At 44.7% G+C, this 20990-nt stretch overlaps 1 protein-coding gene across 8 annotated transcripts in view; it reads left to right on the top strand.

The window, feature by feature from the left end:
* ARMC9 (armadillo repeat containing 9) overlaps positions 1-20990 on the top strand; it is a 155786-nt gene that overhangs the window by 35330 nt on the left and 99466 nt on the right. For all 8 annotated transcript variants that reach the window (XM_045078887.1, XM_045078890.1, XM_045078885.1 and 5 more), the window contains exons 9-11: positions 6515-6613; positions 16628-16662; positions 20068-20179. In XM_045078887.1, the coding sequence (XP_044934822.1) occupies positions 6515-6613; positions 16628-16662; positions 20068-20179 (246 nt within the window). The remainder of the gene's footprint in view (positions 1-6514; positions 6614-16627; positions 16663-20067; positions 20180-20990) is intronic.

Below are 20990 nucleotides of genomic sequence, written 5' to 3' on the forward strand. Positions count from 1 at the left end.
CCTTACTCTTTACATTAACAAAGCATAAATTGTCTGGCAACAGAAAAAAAATAATATGGAGTGGCATAAAAATGGGGGAAATACGCTACTGGTGTAGAGGAAAGTTAAAGATTTTCACATATTGATTTGATATCCAGCTACCCTTCTGAACTCTTTTAATCTGATAGATTCTTTTGATTGATTCTCCTGTATTCTAGGTTGGCAGTCATATCATCTTCAAATAATGATATTTTTGTTTTGTTTCCTTATTTATAATGACTTTTCCTTTTTCTTAGCCTACTGGCTAAGACTGCAACATTGTGGAATAATGTGGTCATGAGCCTCCTTGTCTTATTTCTGACTTTAATGGGAATGATTTTAGTGTTTCCCTTACTAAAAAATTAGAAAGTATAGTAAAATTTCTTTGTGGAAATACACATTTTCTTTAAAAATGGAATAATTGTAAGTTCACATGAAATTTTAAGAAATAACACAGAGAGTCTTGGCACAGCTGCTCAGTGTCCCCCAGTAGTGACATTTTGCATAAGTGTCGTCCTGTAGTGCAATCAGAATGCTGACATTGATCCAGTTCTGTTGACCTTATTCTGATTTTCCCAGTTTGGTACTCATGTACATGTAGTGAGTTGTGTATAATTTTGTCACAAATGTAAGGTTGTGCATTAAAATTGTTTTTAGTGGGGTGCCTGGCTGGTCCAGTTGATAGAGCATGTGACTCTTGATCTTGTCATGAGTTTGAGCCCCATGTTTGGCATAGAGATTACTTTAAAAAATTTTTTTTAGTGACCTCAAAATATGATTATGAGATAATATGTATTATGAAAATTTTAGAAATAGAGAACTTTGTAAAAATGAAATTTGAATTACTTGTGTAATTATTGTGTCACTTAGTAATAACACTTAACATTCTGTATTTTTTTTCAGTGTTTGGATACATGTATTTTATAGAAATGGACCCTAGTTCACCCAAAGTTTTCTAATCTTTTTTCCTTACTGCTGAATCGTGCATTCTTTTTTTTTATTCATTTTTTTTTAAAGATTTTATTTATTTACTTGACAGAGAGAGAGAGATCACAAGTAGGCAGAGAGGCAGGCAGAGAGAGAGGATGAAGTAGGCTCCCCGCTGAGTAGATAACCCGACGTGGGGCTCGATCCCAGGACCCTGAGATCATGACCTGGGCCAAAGGCAGAGGCTTAACCCACTGAGCCACCCAGGCACCCCTGAATCGTGCATTCTTGACGTCATTATTCTACAAGTCTCACCATTAGTGGCTTCAATCCCATCGTTAGGCAGTGTCATACTTCCCCTAGTGTCTGTTCCTGCGTTCGGACATCTAAGTCATTTCCAGCTTTTCACTGTCATAAATTACAAATGTAATGGGAGGGGATGAGCCTCTGTGACATTTTTAATTTTAAAATTTTATTTATATTTTTAAAGTTTTATTTATGTAAGTAATCTCTACACCCAACTTGGGGCTCAAGCCCACAACCCCGAGATTAGGAGCCACACACCCCACCAACTGAACCAGCCTGGTGCCCCTGTTTCATTTATTGTTTTTTTAGGATTTTGTTTATTCTATTTCATTTTTTAAAAGTTGTTTTTCTCAATTGAAGTCTATACTCAGGTCCGGTAGGAAGGTTCTTCTCATCTGAGTCCCCTGGCAGTGCTTATCTTTATACCCCTGCCAGTCCTGGCTATTAGCATTAACATCTGTATTTGTTTGCAGATTTGATCAATGAGAAATAGTATGTCAGGATTTAAATATACATTATATTCTTTACACATGACTTAGAACATTTTTTATATGCTTCTTTCATTCATTGAACACAGATTTGTTGCATGTTTACTACGCACCAGGCCTTCCCTGTTCTAGGCATTTGGGCTCTATTGGGCAGCAACACAAGGATCTTTGACCTCAGGGAGCATACATTCCAGTAGGGGCGAGAGCTAATAAACAGTACACATAAATAAGCAAATAATAAATGAAGTCGTGAGTTAGAATTTGATAGTGGCCGTGGGGAATTAGAACTTGACAGTGGCTATGGGGAAGAAAAGGACCTGGGTGAAGGGGATCAGAGTTGGTGGGCATGTGTGTGTATCCGGGCAGGGGGCAATTTTAAATAGGCAGTCAGGGTGAGCATGATTTGAGCTTCACTGGAAGAGGCTAGGGAATTAGGTATGCCGTCCTCTGGGATGCCCCCCAGAATTCTAGGCCAAAGGAAGAAGATGCAAAGGACCCAAAGTGGAAGTGTGCCTATCCTGTCTGAGGAGCCCAGCAAGGGAGAAGGAGTGGCACAAGCAGGTTGGAGGTCCCAGGGCCACAGTAAGGATAGGGCCTTTCCTCAGAGTAAACTAGGGAGCAGAGCAGTGGGGCGGTGTGGTCTGGCATGCTGTGGAAGGATTCCCCTCTCGTTGCTCTAGAATGCTCCTTGGAAGGTTAGTGGAACTAGAGGGACCAGCAGGAGGCTCTTGCAGTCACCAGGGCAGACCTGGTGGTGGAGGAGGTAGTAGGCAGAGCCGGAGAGATGCCCCTCTGGGTATGTGAGGACAAAGAACCAGCAGCGTCTCATGCTGGCTTGGACCTGGACAGGGGTTGGGGGAGGGGCACGGACGACTCCAGGTTTTTGGCCTCGGCTATGGGAGGACAGTGGCAGCGCCACCAGCTGAGAGGGTAGGCCTTGGATGGAACAGGTTTTAGGGAAAAGCAGGATACAGCTTTGGACATCACTGTTAAGACATAGGCCATTCAGAATTCATCTTTTGTAAATATTTTCCATAGTTTGTTTTTTGGTTTTTAAAGTAGTGTTTCTTAGTTTCATAAAATTTACGTGTTTATATAGTCAAATCAGTTTATCAAGTTTTCCCTTCGTTCACTCTGCCTTTTCAAAGTGCTTTGAAGCTTTGAAGTGAAAAGAAGATTTTTCCCACTTAAGGGAGCCAAAATAAATGTTCACCTTAATTTTTTTTCTAATGGTCGTTTTATTTGGTTTTGTTTTAATTTTACCTTTAAATCTTTAATCCATATGGAATTTATTTTAATAGATGATATAAGGAAGAAATGTACCCCCCCTCACCAAAAACCATTTGAGCCAGATTGTTGACTTCTGTCTTAATTGACTAATTTGAATGGCTACCTTTATCATGTAGTGGGATTTTAATTTTTTTCCATTGATCTGACTCCTAAGCTAGTAAAGCTTTTTTTTTTTTTTTTTTTTTTTTTTAACCGTAGTAGCTTTTCAGTATGTTTTGGTATTCTGGACTGAAAGCCTCTTTGCTCCCGTGAAAACTTAGCCCACACGGCCTGGTGCGGCTAGAACCGTGGCCACGTGCTGGCAAGGGAGGCAGGAAAGATGGATTGGCGAATTGGGGACACCAAGAGACCAGGCTTAGGAATTTTTGCTATGTCTATTGTTAGCGACGAGCTTTTGAAATATATACCTTAAAAATTGGACTTTTCAAATTAATGAGCTTTTTTCTAGTTTTAAAAATAGCATGTGTTGCCTTTTCTTTAAAACAGAAAAGTATCAGAAAGAAACCGAACATGGCTTCTGTAACCTCTGGTAACAAACCTGGGCACACGGTTAGAAGGTTCAGACAATACAGAAATATATAAAATGAAAAGCATATGCCTTCCTCTGCCTTCTCTCCTGTTAAATAACAGTCACCAGAAGAGCCAGTCAACGTGGCCTTGGGCGTGGCTTGCTGCCCAGGGACAGGTGTGTGAGCTCTGACTGCCACCTCACAGGGAAAGAGGGGACAAGCCCGTAGGGCCAGGGACTAGACTCTTAACTGGCTTGTTTTTAATATAAAAAAATACACATTTGTGGTAACAGATTGGAACACGTCTGAGTAGGCTGTATTAAAGAGCAACCCCCACCCCCCGACATACACAGTTTCTTAGTGTCCTTTCTATGTTGGTATTCAGGATGATATTTTCTTGTGTATTTTTTCCAAACATTTCTATGCATGCGTGTGTGTGTGTGCTTGCGGCCTACATACACTTGGGATCCTGTGACCCGTTATTCTTCTGAAACTTACTGCTTTACTTTCAGTATATCTTAGAGATCTTTCCACATGACCACATTACCTCGTTCTTTTCTGGGCTTGTACATTATGTCATTGTAAGGGTGAACCGTAACTCGTTGGATCTCTGATGGTAAGCATGTAGATTTTTTTGTTTATAAGAATAAAAAAATGTGGCATTGAACATTCTTGTATGTAGTGTATACCTTGGAAAACAGGTAAGGTAAGATCCTAAGAGTGGAATTGTTAGGTCAAAGGTTATGGGCATTAACATTTTGGTAGATGTTGCCAAATGAATTCTCCTGAGATTCCTCCTGTGATGTTTCCTTAGCCTTCCCAGGAGTTTATCCGTATCAGGGTGTTTATTTGTCCACACACTTGCCAACACTAGACACTATTATACTTTGATTATACTTTGAACTCATTCCCGGTTTGGTAAGTAGAACTTGGTGTTCTGAATGCTTCAGTTTAGATTTCTGTAATTATGTATGGGGCTGAATATACATTTTCATGTTTGTTGGCCATTTATACATTGCTTTTCAGTCTACGGATTATTTGTGTCCTTTCCTCATTCCCCTGTTTTGTTTTGTTTTGGTTATTATTTTTTTTTTTTAAGAAAGATTTTATTTATTTATTTGACAGGCAGAGATCACAAGTAGGCAGAGAGGCAGGCAGAGAGAGAGAGGGAAGCAGGCTTGCTGCTGAGCAGAGAGCCTGATGCGGGACTCGATCCCAGGACCCTGAGATCATGACCTGAACCCACTGAGCCACCCAGGCGCCCTCATTCCCCTCTTTTAAGCAAGAAAGTGACACAATTGAATTTTCTTGCTAAAGAAATGGTTCTGGTAGCAGTTTCAGAAGTTAAAGGAAGAAACAGTTTCAGGATTAAGGGGTTAATGCAAAGTCTCAGGAGCCACAGAAAACTTTAAAAGACTAGAACTGAAAAGTGTCCAGTGATTTTGACATTTAGAAGGTCAGTGGTGGTGGCCTTTGCCATGTGAGTTTCCGTGGAGTGATGCGACTGGAAGCCTCCGTGTAGTGTGTTGGGAGGTCCAGGGAGGGTGAGACAGCAAATGAGGGCTGTTTCTCGAGGACCTCGGCTGTGACCTCGGCCGTGACGGAAGAATACCAAGCCAGTGGTTAGTAGGTGAAGACCTAGTTTAGAGGAAGGGGAAGGTGCTTTTTAAATATGAGCTGTATTTGGATGTGTATTTAGTTTATAGACAATGAAGAGGTATAAAAGGAAAGGTTAAAAACACAGGAGGAGAAAGAAGTGTTTACATTTTGCTTCTATTGAAATTCAGAGGAAATGGATGCAGGATAAAGTGGCAAGTGCGGGCCTGAGACGGAACGCTTCTTTGAGTCACTTCATAAGGAGCTGAGTGTCAAGCAATGAGCACAGACATCTCCCATGGACACACCGAGCCTTTCATGTGTCTGAAGCAGACCAGAAGTTTCTAGTGGGTCGGTGGAGTCCTCCAAGGAGAGAAGAGGGTACAGCTCTTTCTGACTCATGAATCAGTTGTTTGGTCCTTGCATGGGGACAAGCAAGTGAGGGTGCAGAGAGGGGCTTGTGACATAACCATGTGGGGGTTCACCATGGGGAATCATGAGCCCAGGGAAAGGGAGCTTCCCCTCCAGCAATCAGGCATAGAAAAAGGGCTGAAAGGGTGCAAAATGGTTACCTCCAGGGATTGGCATATGGGGAAGGATGGGACCAGGGAGAGGTTGGGGCACTTGCACAATTTAAATGTGCATTCTTTTTATAAAAAGAAAAGATACAAAATGAAAAAAAATTCAGAGATTATCACCTGAGATGCAGTATGCCAGTCCTGAATTACAATAGCTAGCCAGAGGGCGGGAGAGGTGCTAAAGGGAGGCCAGAATAGAGTGCAGTGACAGGGACAGCACTGCACCTCACGCTGGCTGGCACTGGATCAACAAATATCTCCATCATTCATTCTGCAAGCACGTCCTGGATGACCTGGCCTGCATCAGGCATATGCGGGAACTCATTCCCGCTGTCACTGTGGCTAACAGAGGAGACCTTGTTTATCTCACTTGACAGGTTAGATGGCAAGGGGCGGAGCTGTGGGTTTGCCAAGTCCAGCACTGGAGCCCAGATTTTCAGATGTCACGCCCACTGTCCTTTCCGGCACACGTTGGCCACTCGATTGACTTTCTTGCTTGAATCCACACACACACACACACACAGAAATGGCTTAAAATCAGTTTCTTTCACGTGTCCATGAGAGTACATCTCATGCACTTAAAGAACTTAGAATATGACAGTCCATGATCACAGCACCAGGGTGTTAGCGGTTTTTTCTGTCAGGCCCAGTGCTCTAGCTCCCAGAGCTTCTGTGTTCAAGCAGAATTCCATCCGCACACCTTGCAGAAAGACCGGTGAGAGCCCTGCTCATCACCAGGACCTGTGACGTCCCTGGGGGTGCTTTGGGCCTCTCACCAGCCACCCTCATGTCCTCTCTGCAGATCACCCCGGAGTACCTACAGAGCGTGTGTGTCCGCCTCTTCAGTGACCAGATGCGACAGAGCCTGGCCCACAGCGTGGACTTCACAAGGCCTGGGACGGTGAGGCTTGGGGCTGCCCCCCCCCCAATTTAAACATAGCCTAACTGGAAAAGTGAAAGAGCAAGGGCAAATTACATGCAGGAGTCTGCGTTTCAGCTGGCCTTGGAGGTCTAGAAGGTTCCGGAAGGAAAGAAAGCTGTTTTTGCAGAGTGAGCAGCTGGGAGCTGGTGTCCCGGGGGTGGTGGGAGAGAGGCACAGTCTGCTCTTCCCATTGGGGCTGTTCGGTGCCCAGGCCTGGTAACAATTAGCAAATCAACAGGAAAGGAAGGAAACTTCATTCTCTTTTTGAAGCCGTACAGTCAAAGACAGGCGCTCTCTTTTTTTCTTTTCTTAACTTTTTTTTTTTTTTTTTTTTTTTTTTTAAAGATTTTATTTATTTATTTATTTGACGGAGAGAGATCACAAGTAGGCAGAGAGGCAGGCAGAGAGAGAGAGGAGGAGGAAACAGGCTCCCTGCCGAGCAGAGAGCCCGATGCGGGACTCGATCCCAGGACCCTGAGATCATGACCTGAGCCGAAGGCAGGGGCTTAACCCACTGAGCCACCCAGGCGCCCTTTTCTTAACTTTTTACTTGGAGTAATTGCATACTTACAAAGAAGTCGCAAGAATAGCACAAGGGACACTTATATACCCATTACCCAGTTTCAGCAACTATTGGCATTTTACCCATTTGTTTAATTTGCACACATATGTGTGCACATGCACACACGCACACACAGTCTGTTTTCTGAGCCATTTGAGAATAAATCACATATATTATGGCATTTTGCTGCAGTGTAGAGTTCCTTTCTTAATAGGAGTGCCCTCTTATCTAGCCATACAGTGATCACTTGAGTAAATTTAATGTCTTTATGATATTCTTATCTAATTTGGGCATTTTCCAATTTGTCACTTGAGCCATGTACTTTATAGTTGGTCCCTCATTGACGAAATAGAGCATTTCTCTTTTTTGTGTTTCATATTTCCTCATGATTAGATTCAGGGTTTGCATCCCAGGGTGAAATATTACTTAGGGAATATTGCATCCTTCTTAGGGTAGCTCACCCAGAGGCTTGTGGTATTGAGTTGGGGTTCTTAACTTGGGGAGCAAGGACACCTGCGTGTCCTGCAGATGTTTCCAAAGCCCTTGAACCCATGTCCCTGGAGCTCACCCCTACCGGCTGCCTGGACCACCTGCTAAATAGTGGAGCCAGGTGTATTCAGTTCAGAAGGAAATGCCGAGGGGTCCTGAGCCACCCTCCCTGGGTCAGAGCCACGGCTTTTAATTAAGGGGAAGGGTTTGCACATTAAATATTAGGGTCTTTATAAACAGGGGCCTTTTTTAGTATTAAAAAATGTATATCCTACCTCATTCTCAAGTAGGTTTAAAGCAACTTATTATGAGAAAACACAAATATGAAAAATAGAAGATGGAAAGAACGAAATTGTGGTTAGAACTCAAAGAAACAGGGCACCTAGGTGGCTCAGTGGGTTAAGCCTCTGCCTTCGGCTCAGGTCATGATCTCAGGGTCCTGGGATCAAGCACCACATTGGGCTCTCTGCTCAGCAAGGAGCCTGCTTCCCCCTCTCACTCTGCCTGCCTCTCTGCCTACTTGTGATCTCTGCCTGTCAAATAAATAAATAAAATCTTTAAAAAAAAACTCAGAAACAAAGTAGAGTGGTGGTTGCGTAGGGCTGGGAAGTAGGGGAAGTGGCAAATGTTGGTCAAAGGGTGTAACTTCTAGTTATAAGATGATTAAGTCCTGGGACTTTATAGTGTTGTGGCTAATGTTAACAATATTACATACTTGAAGTTTACTAAGAGAGTAGATCTTAAATGTCCTCACCGCCCCCCAAAGTCATCAAGGTGATGGGCATATTAACTAACCTGATCACAGTGATCATTTCACAATACATCCATGTATCGGTGCGGCACTTCGGACACCTTAAACTTATACAGTGTCCTCTGTCAACTATGTCTCAGTAATGCTGGGGGGAAAAGAAATTGTGGTTAAAGAAAACGAGCGTAGGACGGTGCAAGTAAGCCCTGGCCAGGGCGTGTCAGAGCTGCTGGATGCCGGTGGAGGCAGGCCTGGCAGGCTCACGGCAGTGAGCTGAATGACCCCGAACCCGCCACACATTCCTCCAGACAGACCATTCCCGGGCCATGGGCACCCTCTCTGGGCCCTTGAGACTGCCAGTTTCTTTGTGATCTTCACAGAAAGGACACAGTAATGTGGGGGGAGAGCAAATGTCCCTGACCCCATCACTTGGCTGCTCCCAGGAGCACTGTAGAGCCATGGTGGTGGTGGCTGCGCCACAGGGGGGCACCTGAATAGCTTAGTTAAGCGTCTGCCTTCAACTCAGGTTGTGATCTCAGGGTCCTGGGGTCGAGCACCGCATTGGGCTTCCTGCTCAGTGAGGAATCTGCTTCTCCCTCTCCCTCTGCTGCTTTCCCTGCTTGCACTCTCTCTCTCTGTCAAGTAAATAAAATCTTAAAAAAAAAAAAGAAGAAGAAGCAGCTGCATGATCTGTGCTTTAGGATATGGCCACAACAGTTTTGGCATGTAGAAATCTTAGGGAATCGGCCACTTTTAAATGTCAGGAAAGCACACAGAGACATCCAAGTTTCGGAAAAGTAACTTCCTTGTGGACCTTCCAGGATAAGGGGGTTCAGACCACATCCCCGAGGACTGGCTGAGTTGACCCTCTGTGTGCACTGTACATTTAGCTATAAGTCAGTTAAGGAGTGTTTTTACCAAGAATGATGGCTTTTTAGCAGTAATTGGCATAGCGAGATCTGTCTATTAGGACTACTCCTTTCCTCCCTGCCTTACACTTATTTATTAGTTCAGCAAATACTTAAGTGTTTTTCAGGTCTGTGCTATAAAATCCCATCCTATCTTGCATATACAAGCATCCTTATATTTTCACTTTCCTTTGGCAGAGTGATGCTCCCAGGTTATTTAAAAATGGATATCATGTGAATAAGGAGCAGTTTAAAAGGGAGGGGAGCACAACATATTTTGTATTGTACCCCATTAGACATGAATGTTTTTTGTCAAGAGATGAGTGCTATCATTCTTCCTGTTTCAGTGATATTAAGGTACAGATCTAGGCCTTCAAAGCCAGAGGAGAGAGGATGAGCCCTGTTTATCTTAGTTCCTAACCATTTTCTTTCTCCTGAGTCACTAAGGAACAGGCAATAAAATCTGCAAACAATCCTTTATTAGTCCCATAGATTTCTCTCTGAGATGATAAAAAGTGGATATGAATCATTGTAAAAGAACATCCTTGTGAAAGTATAATATGTGTATGATATTGGATTTATAATGTGTGAAGAGGAAATTAGAGTGCAGTTTAGATAGGAAGTCTGGTGGTTGAATAGTAGGATCGAGGATTTGGGAGAGGAGGGCTGCTTTCTTACTTGCCAAGGGTTTAAGTCCAATGCTAGGTCCAAACACAATGCCATCAGTTTCAAGATAAAAAGGTGGGCACGGCCCAGCATGCCCTTTAGTGTGGTCCTGCATCAGTTCCCCTCTGTGCTGTTGACCTTGACCAATTCATTGTACCCTATAAAGGGCCCATCAGAACAGTGCTGGTATCCATAAAGTTAGTATGTTTGATACTGGCTTTTTAAAACTGGCTGTTAAGAATCTGGCCTGTGACCTCACTCACTGTTGAAAGCTCAGAAGGATTCAGTAAGTAACACCCTTCTAACCCCTGAGTTCTGAACCATTTGGAAAATAAGACAAACGAATAAAGGAGAAAGGAGCTGACAATATTGCTATTAACTCTGATGAAGCTTGTATTGTAGAATGTGGATTTTCTTTATAGACAGGTAGGTTTCCTACATTTAAATCCTGGCATTCAAGAAATACCACCACCCCCCCACCCCACCCCCCACGCCCGTCCCAGTCACAGCCAGCTCTGGCCAAGCCCCGCCCCTCCCCTCCCCCAGCACCGCTGGCAGCAAGGGCCCAAGGGCTCTAGGACTGACTCCTGCCCCAGGAGCACTCATCTTCTCCCACCAGGGAAGCAGGGAGCAGGCCGATGTGTGCCCGGTTCTTTCCGAAACCCACAAAGCCTGGAGTAGGGGGGAGTAGGGCCCTGTGGAAGAAATCCCACGAGGGGGGCCTCGTTCACGTTCAGATGACTGTTTCCAGATTTCCACGCATGTGAGTGGAGCGGGTGGTCAAATTCCAGTGTTTGCAGAGGGACCAATAATGACGGGATTGATTGTTTGAAAAGAGAACTCTCTCAGGTGGCCCCTTCCAGTTAGACTGCCTGTCGCCACCGTCACCCCCTGGTTTGTCATCCTGCATTCCTTACCAGCCCAGCCTCCAGACCATGGGTTAGTATCTCCTGGGAGACAAGAGAAATCTGAGTTTATCTCTTCAGCAATCTGATCATTGTTAAGAAGGGAAGCTTCTCCCTCAGGGCACAAAAGGAAGGGGTTTTTTGTTTCCTAGGATTGTACAAGTAATACACAAATGTGCTCACTGGAAAATATGTAACAATTTAATAGTAAAGTGAACACAAATCCCTTCTTTCCATCACACTAACCCTATCTCCCGCCACCAGGGTCCCTGGTGACTGTTACATACTCATCCTTCCAGACTTTAAAATTGATATAGAATCACTCTGCAACGATCTCTCTGAACTTAGTACATTTTAAAGAGTTTTTTATGTACTTCTGGATTTATTAATATTTTCCTTATCTTTTAGAGTTTTAATTTAAGAGCAGTATGGTTCCTTTAACCATTCCTCTAGCAAACCTTTAGGTGGCTTTTCAGTTTTTTGCTGTATCTGATAATGATGTAGCACACATCTTGTATGCTGCAGATAGCACGGGAAAGAACCATGGTTTGTCTCTCTTCTTAGCCCTTGGTTTGTGCTGGGCAAACACAAATGCAGAGACACTCCAGGGAAGGATTGTCTGATGGAGGAGAGTGACCATCTTTACTTGCCCTAGGATGGACAGAAGTGGGGAGGGAGAGGGCTGACCATGGTACAGAGTCCAGTGCTGACTCCAAAGGTGGAAATCCAAGCATAGCTCCATGGGTGAATCCCAAGTCCCACCTCATGGTACCTGCAGGTTTTGGGGTTGGTTCATTGGTGGAGAAGTTTCCACTTAAATGCATCCTTACTTGGGAAAATGGCCCATTTGGGAATTAACTCTTTTTCAGCAACTCCCAGGTAGACCCCACTGGGAATATAAGTTAAAATGCTGCCAGGTGTGATTGCATTATATATACTCAAGGCTCACGACCTTCGAATCTTAGAGAGCATTTACTTTAAATCCAACCATCCTTAGCAATAAAAACCTGCAGGGGCCTCGGGCTGGGGCTGGTGGCGGTGGTGGGGACCCTTTCTCAGGGTGGTCAATTGCTCAGGAGACACTGCAATTGCTCAGGAGACATTGCTTGGCACTGTTCTGCCAAGGAGGACTCTTCCTAAAGCTTGCTGTAGTGTGGACAATGGCTCTGGCTTGAAGTTCAACACCTTCTGACCTTGTGTTGTCTGTTGCGTTGCTTTCTTAAGTCTTCGTGAGATGCCTGCTCCTTGTCTGCCTCACCACTGTGTCTGAAGGCAGTTTTCCCAGGTCTCGTATCCTTTTCCTGAGGAGGAGTTGCACACCTAGCCCACCTCCCCCTGCTGCGCCTCCTACCCCAGTGCCCGTCACATTCTTGACCTCACCCTGGTGATGTAAGGATTGACCACCTTTGATCTCAGCCAGTTGGTGGGACCATGACTGGCAGAGAATAACTGACTAGCTCAGATTTCTCCTCTGACTTCCAGACCTTCTCCCTGTGAATGCCTGATCAGCATATCACTTCTGCATCCAAAAACGGGCTCATCTTTTCCTCCAAACAGGTGTTCTCCCCTCTTGCACTTCCTGTCTTGGGGAACAACGCTCCAGAGAACACTTGCAAATCATCCAAGCCTCTTCCCTCTTTGGGGCCCTATGTTCAGGCCGTCCTCGGGATCTGGGGGCCTTCTTCCCTCCTGACCCATGTCTTTGTTGCCTTGTGTTTTATTGAAGCTCTTCCTCTTTCTGTCCTGGCTAAAGCAACATTTCCTAACCGATCTCTTTCTTAAAGCTCTCACCTGTCTGATTACTCATGCCCACGGGAGCAGGGATGACCTTTCCGGTTGTGTCTTATTTATTCATGCCCTCAAGTTTCAGGAGGGATGTCAGTCCGTTCAAGCATGGATCAGGTTACTGTCTTGTTTAATACCTGTCTTTGCTCTAGGTCTGAAGTGCTCAGTGGGGAGTCTATAGCCTTCTGTGATCTAATGCCCGTCCCCACACACAGCGATGGTCACAGAAAGTAGAAGAGGCCTCAGTACCCTGGCCACTAGCACTTCCCAAAGTAAGCCCGTTGCTGCTACCTTTCCTTGGCCGAGGCTCTCAGATGCCTGCAGGCTACAGGGCAGAGGCAGGGCCCAGCATGGGGCCCTCGGGGACCTGGTAAGCCAGTGGGGCCCTTGGGGACCTGGTAAGCCAGAGAGATGCCTGCCTGGGAATCGCATCTGGGAACTCGGCACTCGGGCACTACACCGACTCAGCCTTATTTCCAAATGCCATGGGAGCAGTGTCCCATTTCAGCCCTTCTCCACCCCCCACACGTACCCCTGTCATCCATGTCTTGCAACTCTGTGTTGCAGAGTTAGGTGGTAGCAACATCCCTTTGCTGTGTGTGGAGCTGCGCTTCCGGTCCCTGGCTTTTGTGGTCTCTTCTGCCGGGTGGCCAAGGCCCGTTTCCTCCCACTGTGGTTATTTAACCTCTTCTAGGTCATCTCTGTCCTGGAGCTCGCTCGCCAGGGGGCCTGCCTTCCCTGTTCCCCTGCTCTCCTACACAGCACAGGCAGCCACAGTGGTCCAGCTTACTTCCTAAGGCCAGGGGGGAGGCTGGTGACAGGTGGGCCTGGGCTTAGGCTTCAGGCCCCAGACCGTGCCTGCCACAGCCTCGGGGCTTGGATGCTGCTGCTGGCTTCGCTCTGCCCCCTCCCCCATGCTCTTTCTCTCACACACACACTCTCTCTCTAAAATAAATAAATCTTCTTTTTAAAGATTTTACTTGAGAGAGAGTACACAAGAGCACAAGCAGGGGGAGTAGCAGAATGAGAGGGAGAAGAAGGCTCCTCACTGAGCAAGGAGCCTGATGTGGGACTTGATCCCAGGACCCTGGGATCATGACCCGAGCCAAAGGCAGATGCTTAACCGATTGAGCCACCCAGATGCCCCTAAACAAATATTTTTTAATTTTTATTTTATTTTATTTTTTTTAAAAGATTTTATTTCTTTATTTGGCAGAGAGAGAAATCACAAATAGACAGAGAGGCAGGCAGAGAGAGAGGGAGAAGCAAAGCAGGCTCCCCGCTGAGCAGAGAGCCCGATGCGGGGCTCCATCCCGGGACCCTGAGATCGTGACTTGAGCCGAAGGCAGAGGCTTAACCCACTGAGCCACCCAGGTGCCTCCAGATCTTTTTTTAAAAAGATATACTATTAAAAAAATAAATAAGCTCTTTTATAAATAAATAAATGATAGGAAACATTTTCTTAAGTATGTGATGAATTTTATTTGTGGATCTATGAACTAGCCAATAACACTATAAAATATAAAATATTTTATATAAAATATAAAAATACATATTTTTAAAGATTTTATTTATTTATTTGATGGAGAGAGCAAGCACAAGCAGTCAGAGGGGCAGGCAGAGGCAGAGGGAGAAGAAGGCTTCCCACTGAGCAGGAAGCCTGATGCAGGACTCAATCCCAGGACCGTGGGGTCATGACCTGAACCAAATGCAGACCCTTAACCAACTGAGGCACCCAGGTACCCCTAAGAGTGTTTTTTATTTTGTCTTTTATTTGGCTAATATTTTAATATGCCTCTGCCCTTATTTGACTCATTTAACTTATTATCTTGGCTTCTTGGTCTTCTGAATGTGTTAGATGAGTAATTTAGGTATAGTTCAAATTTATTTTCTCAACTCCTTGCTATTTAAGTCAATAATAGGAACAGGCATTTCCTTTAATTAAAAAAAAAAAATCAAGGGCTGGGGGAACCTGGGTAGCACAATTATTAAACCTCTGCCTTCAGCTCAGGTCATTATCCCAGGGTCCTGGGATCGAGCCCGCATTGGGCTCCCTGCTCAGCAAGAAGCCTGCTTCTCCCTCTCCCACTCCCCCTGCTTGTGTTCCCTCTCTTGCTCTCTCTCTCTCTCTGTCAAATAAATAAATAAAATCTTTTCTTAAAAAAGTCAAAGATTAAAAAATATAACTTGGTCATGAGCCATTTAAAAGTGAGATTTGCTGTCTCCAAGGTGGGAATCTGTTTGGCCTGTAAATATTGTAGACAGAAGCAGTGGAATGGAGTCATCACCTAGGGCCAGTTTATTAAATCGGTCAAGGATTCTGGAGGGCCCATCTTGGGACGTCATTCTTCATTCATTCATTCAACAATTGTTGATCATGTGCCTCTGTATGCCTTGCACTGTACGAGTTGCTAGGTACATATATAGAGAGTAATGTGTCTCTACTCATACTCATTATGTCTGCTAAAGGAGAAAGCACAGAAATCATTGAAAATAATCATGGTTCAATGTGGTAAGCGTGGGTAATGACCTTTCCAGAGCTGTGGTGACACAGAGTGGACAGAGACCCACTACCCCCACTTTTGGAAGGGCTCCAAAGAGACCCAAGATCTCTTCTCTTCTCCTCACTTTTTTTCCCTGGAATTCCTTAGAACCTATCCCAAACATTCTGTCACTTTACCTATAAATCATTCAATGTATTTATCTAACAGATAAGGCCTTTACAAAACTAAAAGCAAACACAACTGCAATGCCAAATACAGTTAGCACTGTATTCCTATCATACTGCCCTGTGCAGTCCCTATTTAGATTTCCCTTATTGTCTTAAAACATTTTTTTTTTTAAAGATCTTATTTATTTATTTAACAGAAAGAGAGATCACAAGTAGGCAGGGAGGCAGGCAGGGGGAGGGGGAAGCAGGCTCCCCACCGAGCAGAGAGCCCCATGTGGGGCTTGAGCCCAGGACCCTGAGATCATGACCTGAGCTGAAGGCAGAGGCTTAACCCACTGAGCCCCCAGGCGCCCCTCAAAACATCTTTTATAGCTGGCTTGAGTTGGTCCAACCAAGCACCACACACAGCATTTGTTTTTTGTTTCTCGAGTCTGTTTTAGTACCTGTTTAATACGGCATTGTTTGTAGTGGCAAAAACAAAACAATAAGTAGGACACTGAATATCCATAAAGTGGGCAGTGGATTGGCCTATAAATAGGGTTAAAATGGAGTAGGGTTTGACTTGGTACAAAGTATATGTTATTGTTATACTAAAAGAGAAAATCTTAATAAAGAAAAAAGTCAGCATAATAAGGTGATCTCCGTTGCTTTTGTTTTCTGTGACATCTGACCAGGCAGCTTTAAGTGCCTCTGGGAGTTTGGCTGAGGAGGACCCACTTGTTTTTTTATGGAGCATTCCTTGGAGCAGAGTAACAACAAACCAAGGATGGTGGGCATCTTGGGAACTACTTGAGTAGTGTGTTGCTTAACTTCAGTTTGGGCTAATTTTTATCTTATTTATTTCTATTTTTATTTTTATTTTATATTGTGTATTTTAAATTTTCTTTATTTGTTTTAGAGAGAGAGTGCAGTATTGAGTATGTGTGTGTGTGTGTGTGTTAGCATGGGGGTGGGGGGGGTGAAACAGAGTGGGAGGGACAAGCAGACTCCACGAGGAGCCTGATGCAGAGCTCATTTCATGACCCAGAGATCATGACCTGAGCTGAAATCAGGAGTCGGATGCTTAGCCAACTGAGCCATGCAGGCACGCCTGTTTGTACTAATTTTTAAATCATATATAGTTATGATAGGAGAATCCTGATGGATCAAAACCTCTGCAAATCTGTTGATTTTGTGTGAGTACAGTGATTTAGGATTAATGCATTGCTCTCACTGTTTAACACGGTCTCTCTTCTTCTGTTTCCGCCCCCCATCCTCAGGCTTCAACCATGTTGAGAGCTTCCTTGGCACCTGGGTAAGTAATTGCTTTTAGGAGTTGTTAGGATGGATCACAGCTCTAGGTAAAACTAGAATCCAAAGTAACGTTCATGGACATTCATCTTAAGAGTCTAGCCTAGATGAGTACCTTTGATTAGCTAGAGCTCCATGTGGATATAAAGGAAATACCAGTAATTATAAATAATACTGTTAAACTTAAAGTACCTTCTAGTATTAATTCTCTTTATTTTGGAGAGCTTGCATCAAATGGGAAAAAATTGTTGAATTGTTCCTGTGATATTCTGTAGAGATTAATCTTCTGTTGTAGGGCAGTCATCAGAGGGCTACAATGTCTAAATTTTATGTTCTCTGCTGACTCACTTGTGACCAGGGCCACAGGATAGCTTTGTGGATGCCTGAGCTTTCCTATCCATATCGATTAGGTTGTCACCCGTGTGGGTGTCTGGCGTTCGGGAATTTCATCTGGCATGTATGTTGCAGTAACAAGTTGAGAACCTTTGACAGAGGCTCAAGGACTAGGATGGGTTCTGGTGACCCTCTGAGCACCGCCCCCACCTTGTTGGGGGTGTTCAGAGGATGCTATCAGATCACTCTGACCCCTGAGAGAGATACAGCTTGCCTCCTCCCTCAAGCCTGCGTGAGTCTGACACTGACCCTGCACTTTGTTCTCTGTAGACGGCAGCGGCTGTATAACGTAGTGCTGATGAGACAGACAGCCGTGGTTAAAATCCCACCTCTACCGCTGGCTCTGTGACCTTGGACCTCTTCTGTAACTTCTCTGTGTCTCAGTTTCTTTATTTGAGAAGAGACAATAATAATAATAACTTTCTCATAGGATTATTGTGAGGATAAAAATGAGTTCCTGTGTATAAAGCACTTAGTACAATGCTGGGACTTAATAAACTCTCCGATTTGCTAATGTTGTCCCCTGGGGTGTAAGAGACAAGGTCACCTGCAGAGAGTAAAGGGGGTAGTTGGTGGAGGGGCTAAGGAGGGCAAAGGAGAAGGTATGCCACAGTTCTTGGATGGCAGGAGAGTGGCTAGACCACAGAAATGTGGGGCGGCTGAGCAGCTTAGTTGGTGATATATTTAGTGGCCAATATCACCATTATGGACAAGTAACTATAGCCCACATTTGACAACGTCTCTTCCCTCCAGAAAAAGCCCCCAGCTATAGAACAGTTTTGGACTTGGCTTTACACGTGGAACTTTTTTTGTCTAGAAGAACACCTTGTTTAAATTTTAAATTTAAAAAAATATTTTTTTCATGTTGAAATAATTTCAGAGCTACAAATACTGTACAGATAATTCCCTTACGCCCTTCACCCAGATTCCTCATGTTGATATTCTGCGTAAGCTCAGTACAGTTGTCAGAGTCAGAAAATTAATGCTGATGCCACATCATCACATCTTCAGGCCTTCCTCACATGTTAGCAGCTGCTCCATTCTGCCCTTGTCTGGTCCAGGATCACATGTTGACATGGTTGTCGTGTCTGTGTTTCCTTTCATTTGAAGTCATTCTTCTATCCCATTCATGGCCTTGACACTTTCGAAGAATACTGACCAGTTATTTGTAATGGGGACTTCTAAAATATCTGTGTTCATTTTTAAACACAGCCGTATTGGCCTCAGGAAAATAGGTGCCAGAATGATCAGTGTGCATGTGCGCAGGGCTCTGCTGTGTGATGTGCAGATTAGAACCTCCTCCCAGGAGTGTTCGCTGAGATCTCATTTGTTGCCCTCTTCTCTGGCCTTTTTCTCCCGGGCCCTGTGAGAGGATCGCCTTTTGTCTTTTAAAAACTAACATTAAGAAAACTAGTATGTAATTTTTTTATATAATGTAATACATGCTCATTACAGAAAAGTTGAATGCTACAGGCACATATGAAGAAAATTTATAGTACCCTAAATGCTGTACCCCCCAGGGTCTTACCTCCTTTCCACCTTCCACCCACCCTTGTCTCTGATCCACACTTTTAAAACTAATGAAACGAGTGAAATGGGTGAAGGAGACCAAGAGGTGCAGACTTCCACTTAGAAGTTTGCCTCCTGAGAGGCAGTGGACTGCGTGGGAACTGTAATCAGTAATACTGTATTGCAAATTTAAAAGTTGCTGAGAAAGTAAATCTCAAAAATTCTCATCCCAAGAAAGGAAACGTGGGAACTTTGTATGGTGACAGAGGGTAAAGAGACTCAATGTAGTGACCACTTAACCATCTGTACACAGATGGCGAATCATGATGCCGGATGCCCGCAGCTAACATCATGTAGCTCGGTTATGTGTCAATGGGAAGCAGAAGAATCCCTCATCTTTTTTTTTTTTTTTTTTGAAGATTTTATTTTTTAAGTAATCTCTACCCCCAACGTGAGGCTCAGACTCACAACCCCAAGACCAAGAGTTGCACACTCTACCGACTGAGCCAGCCAGGTGCCCAAGAAGCCTTCGTGTGCCTCTTTTCACCCAAGTCCTCAGGAGCCCGCATTTAGTATTGTGCCCAGAGTACTGATCTTAATATTCTCTGCCCAGTGTCAGGAAGACCATACTGTTCTTTTACTTTTGTTTTTTGACTTGTTTTATGCTGAAATGATTATAATAGAATCACAGGAAGTTGACCCCCCAGCCCCCGCAACTCCGTGGTGACATCTTCTGTGCCAAGTACATCATCAAAGGGAGGACGTTAACATGGGTACAGTGCTGTTAGCCAGATTGCAGGCCTCGCTCCCTTGCACTGGTTCTCCCGTGCGCTCCAACCCCCACCGTGGAGCAGAACAAACTGAAGACGCTGGGGAGACCTGCCTTCCCCTGAGGGCTCCACTTGGGTCCTCTTGAGGAGGGTTTGCAAATGGCCCTACTTGCTCCTCTCTCCCAGATAAGAACCCGTGCTATTTCCTGACATGCCCTTTTACCTTGTTGGGGTCGACTGTGCTCCCACTCTTCACAGTTGTTTCCTCACCCTGGTCTGTCCTTTGCATCCCCCCAGTTCGGTGCCTCGGGCCTGAGCGGGCAGCAGCTGCAGGATTTCAGGGAGCACTCGCGGGTGCTGCTGCTGCTGCTGCTGGTCTCCAGCTTTGCTCCAGATGCTAAATAGGACAGGAGCGGTGCCGCGAGGGCTGGTGCCTCCAAGGTGATTCCATCCCTGTCGGATGGAGCTCTGGCCTTGTGTGAGCACAGCAGTCTCTAAACCTGGCTAGACAGGGACTCCTTGTGTGGGGAAAGACATTCAACAAAGCCCCAGTACCGCAACGGGAAAGGCAGAGCAGAGCTCGATGACACGGGGTGGGGGCAGAGGGCGGCGGTCCTGGACTTCATTCCAGGAGTGGAGAAGACAGCCAGGCCACCGCTGGTGTCCGGAGACTCAGGAAGTCTAATGAATGTGCCCTTTGCCCTTTTTTCTCTCTTTGAATTTGTGTGGCTGAGTAGGAAACTGAAGGATGTCCCGTTACTGCCCTCCTTGGATTATGAGAAACTGAAGAAGGATTTGATTTTGGGGAGTGACCGCTTGAAAGCCTTCCTGTTGCAGGCTCTTCGCTGGGTACGTACCTTTCCCTGGAAGTTAAGACATGGTCTTCTTGGCTGGCTACCTTGCTTGTATCTTGTATCCCATCTACTACAAATCTTTCCTCGTGCTGCCTGCTGACACCAAGAGCTAACGGTAAAAACAGCTTCTGAAGACAGCCTTGGCCTCTTGGTAAAAACCCGGGTGTACACCTCGCATTTGCCTTTGCCTTCCCTCACTCGTTTGCCATGTGCCATTTCAAGCCTGCCCCCATCACCTGCTGTAAGGCACCCTCCCAGCTAGGGGGGTTGGCGCGGGAGCGCCCAGAGTCACTCTCTTATGACAGCTTCGCAAAGACTTCTGCGTTCAGGTGCTATGTGGGGCCACTCGAGCAGACAGTGGGGGTGGACCCTGATGAACCAGTCTTAAGAGACATCAAGCCTTGTCAGAGAGTTGCTTTTCCTCCCACTCTTGAGGGTAAGCCAGTGGTTCTCAAGGTTTTTAGTCTCTTTTTAGACCTGTTGACACTCTCGGAAATTACCGAGGACCCTAAAGGCTTTAGTTTATGTGAATTCTATCTACCACTATTTATAGTATTAGAAATTAAAAACCGAGAACATTTCTAAATATTAATTCATTTAAGATGAACAATTATGAATCCATAACATAACATAAATAATATGTTTTTTATACATAAAAAATAACTCTTTTCCAAACCAAAAAAGAAAAAAATCAGGAAAGTGGCATTGTTACACATTTTGGCAAATTTCTTTACTGTCTGGCCTGATGGAAGGACAGCTGGATTTTCACATCTGCCTCCCCAAGTGAGTCATCACAGTGTCATACT

The sequence above is a fragment of the Mustela putorius genome, unplaced genomic scaffold (genome assembly GCF_011764305.1).
Source record: "Mustela putorius furo isolate JIRA1106 unplaced genomic scaffold, ASM1176430v1.1 tig00000275_pilon_pilon_pilon, whole genome shotgun sequence".
NCBI lineage: Eukaryota > Metazoa > Chordata > Mammalia > Carnivora > Mustelidae > Mustela > Mustela putorius.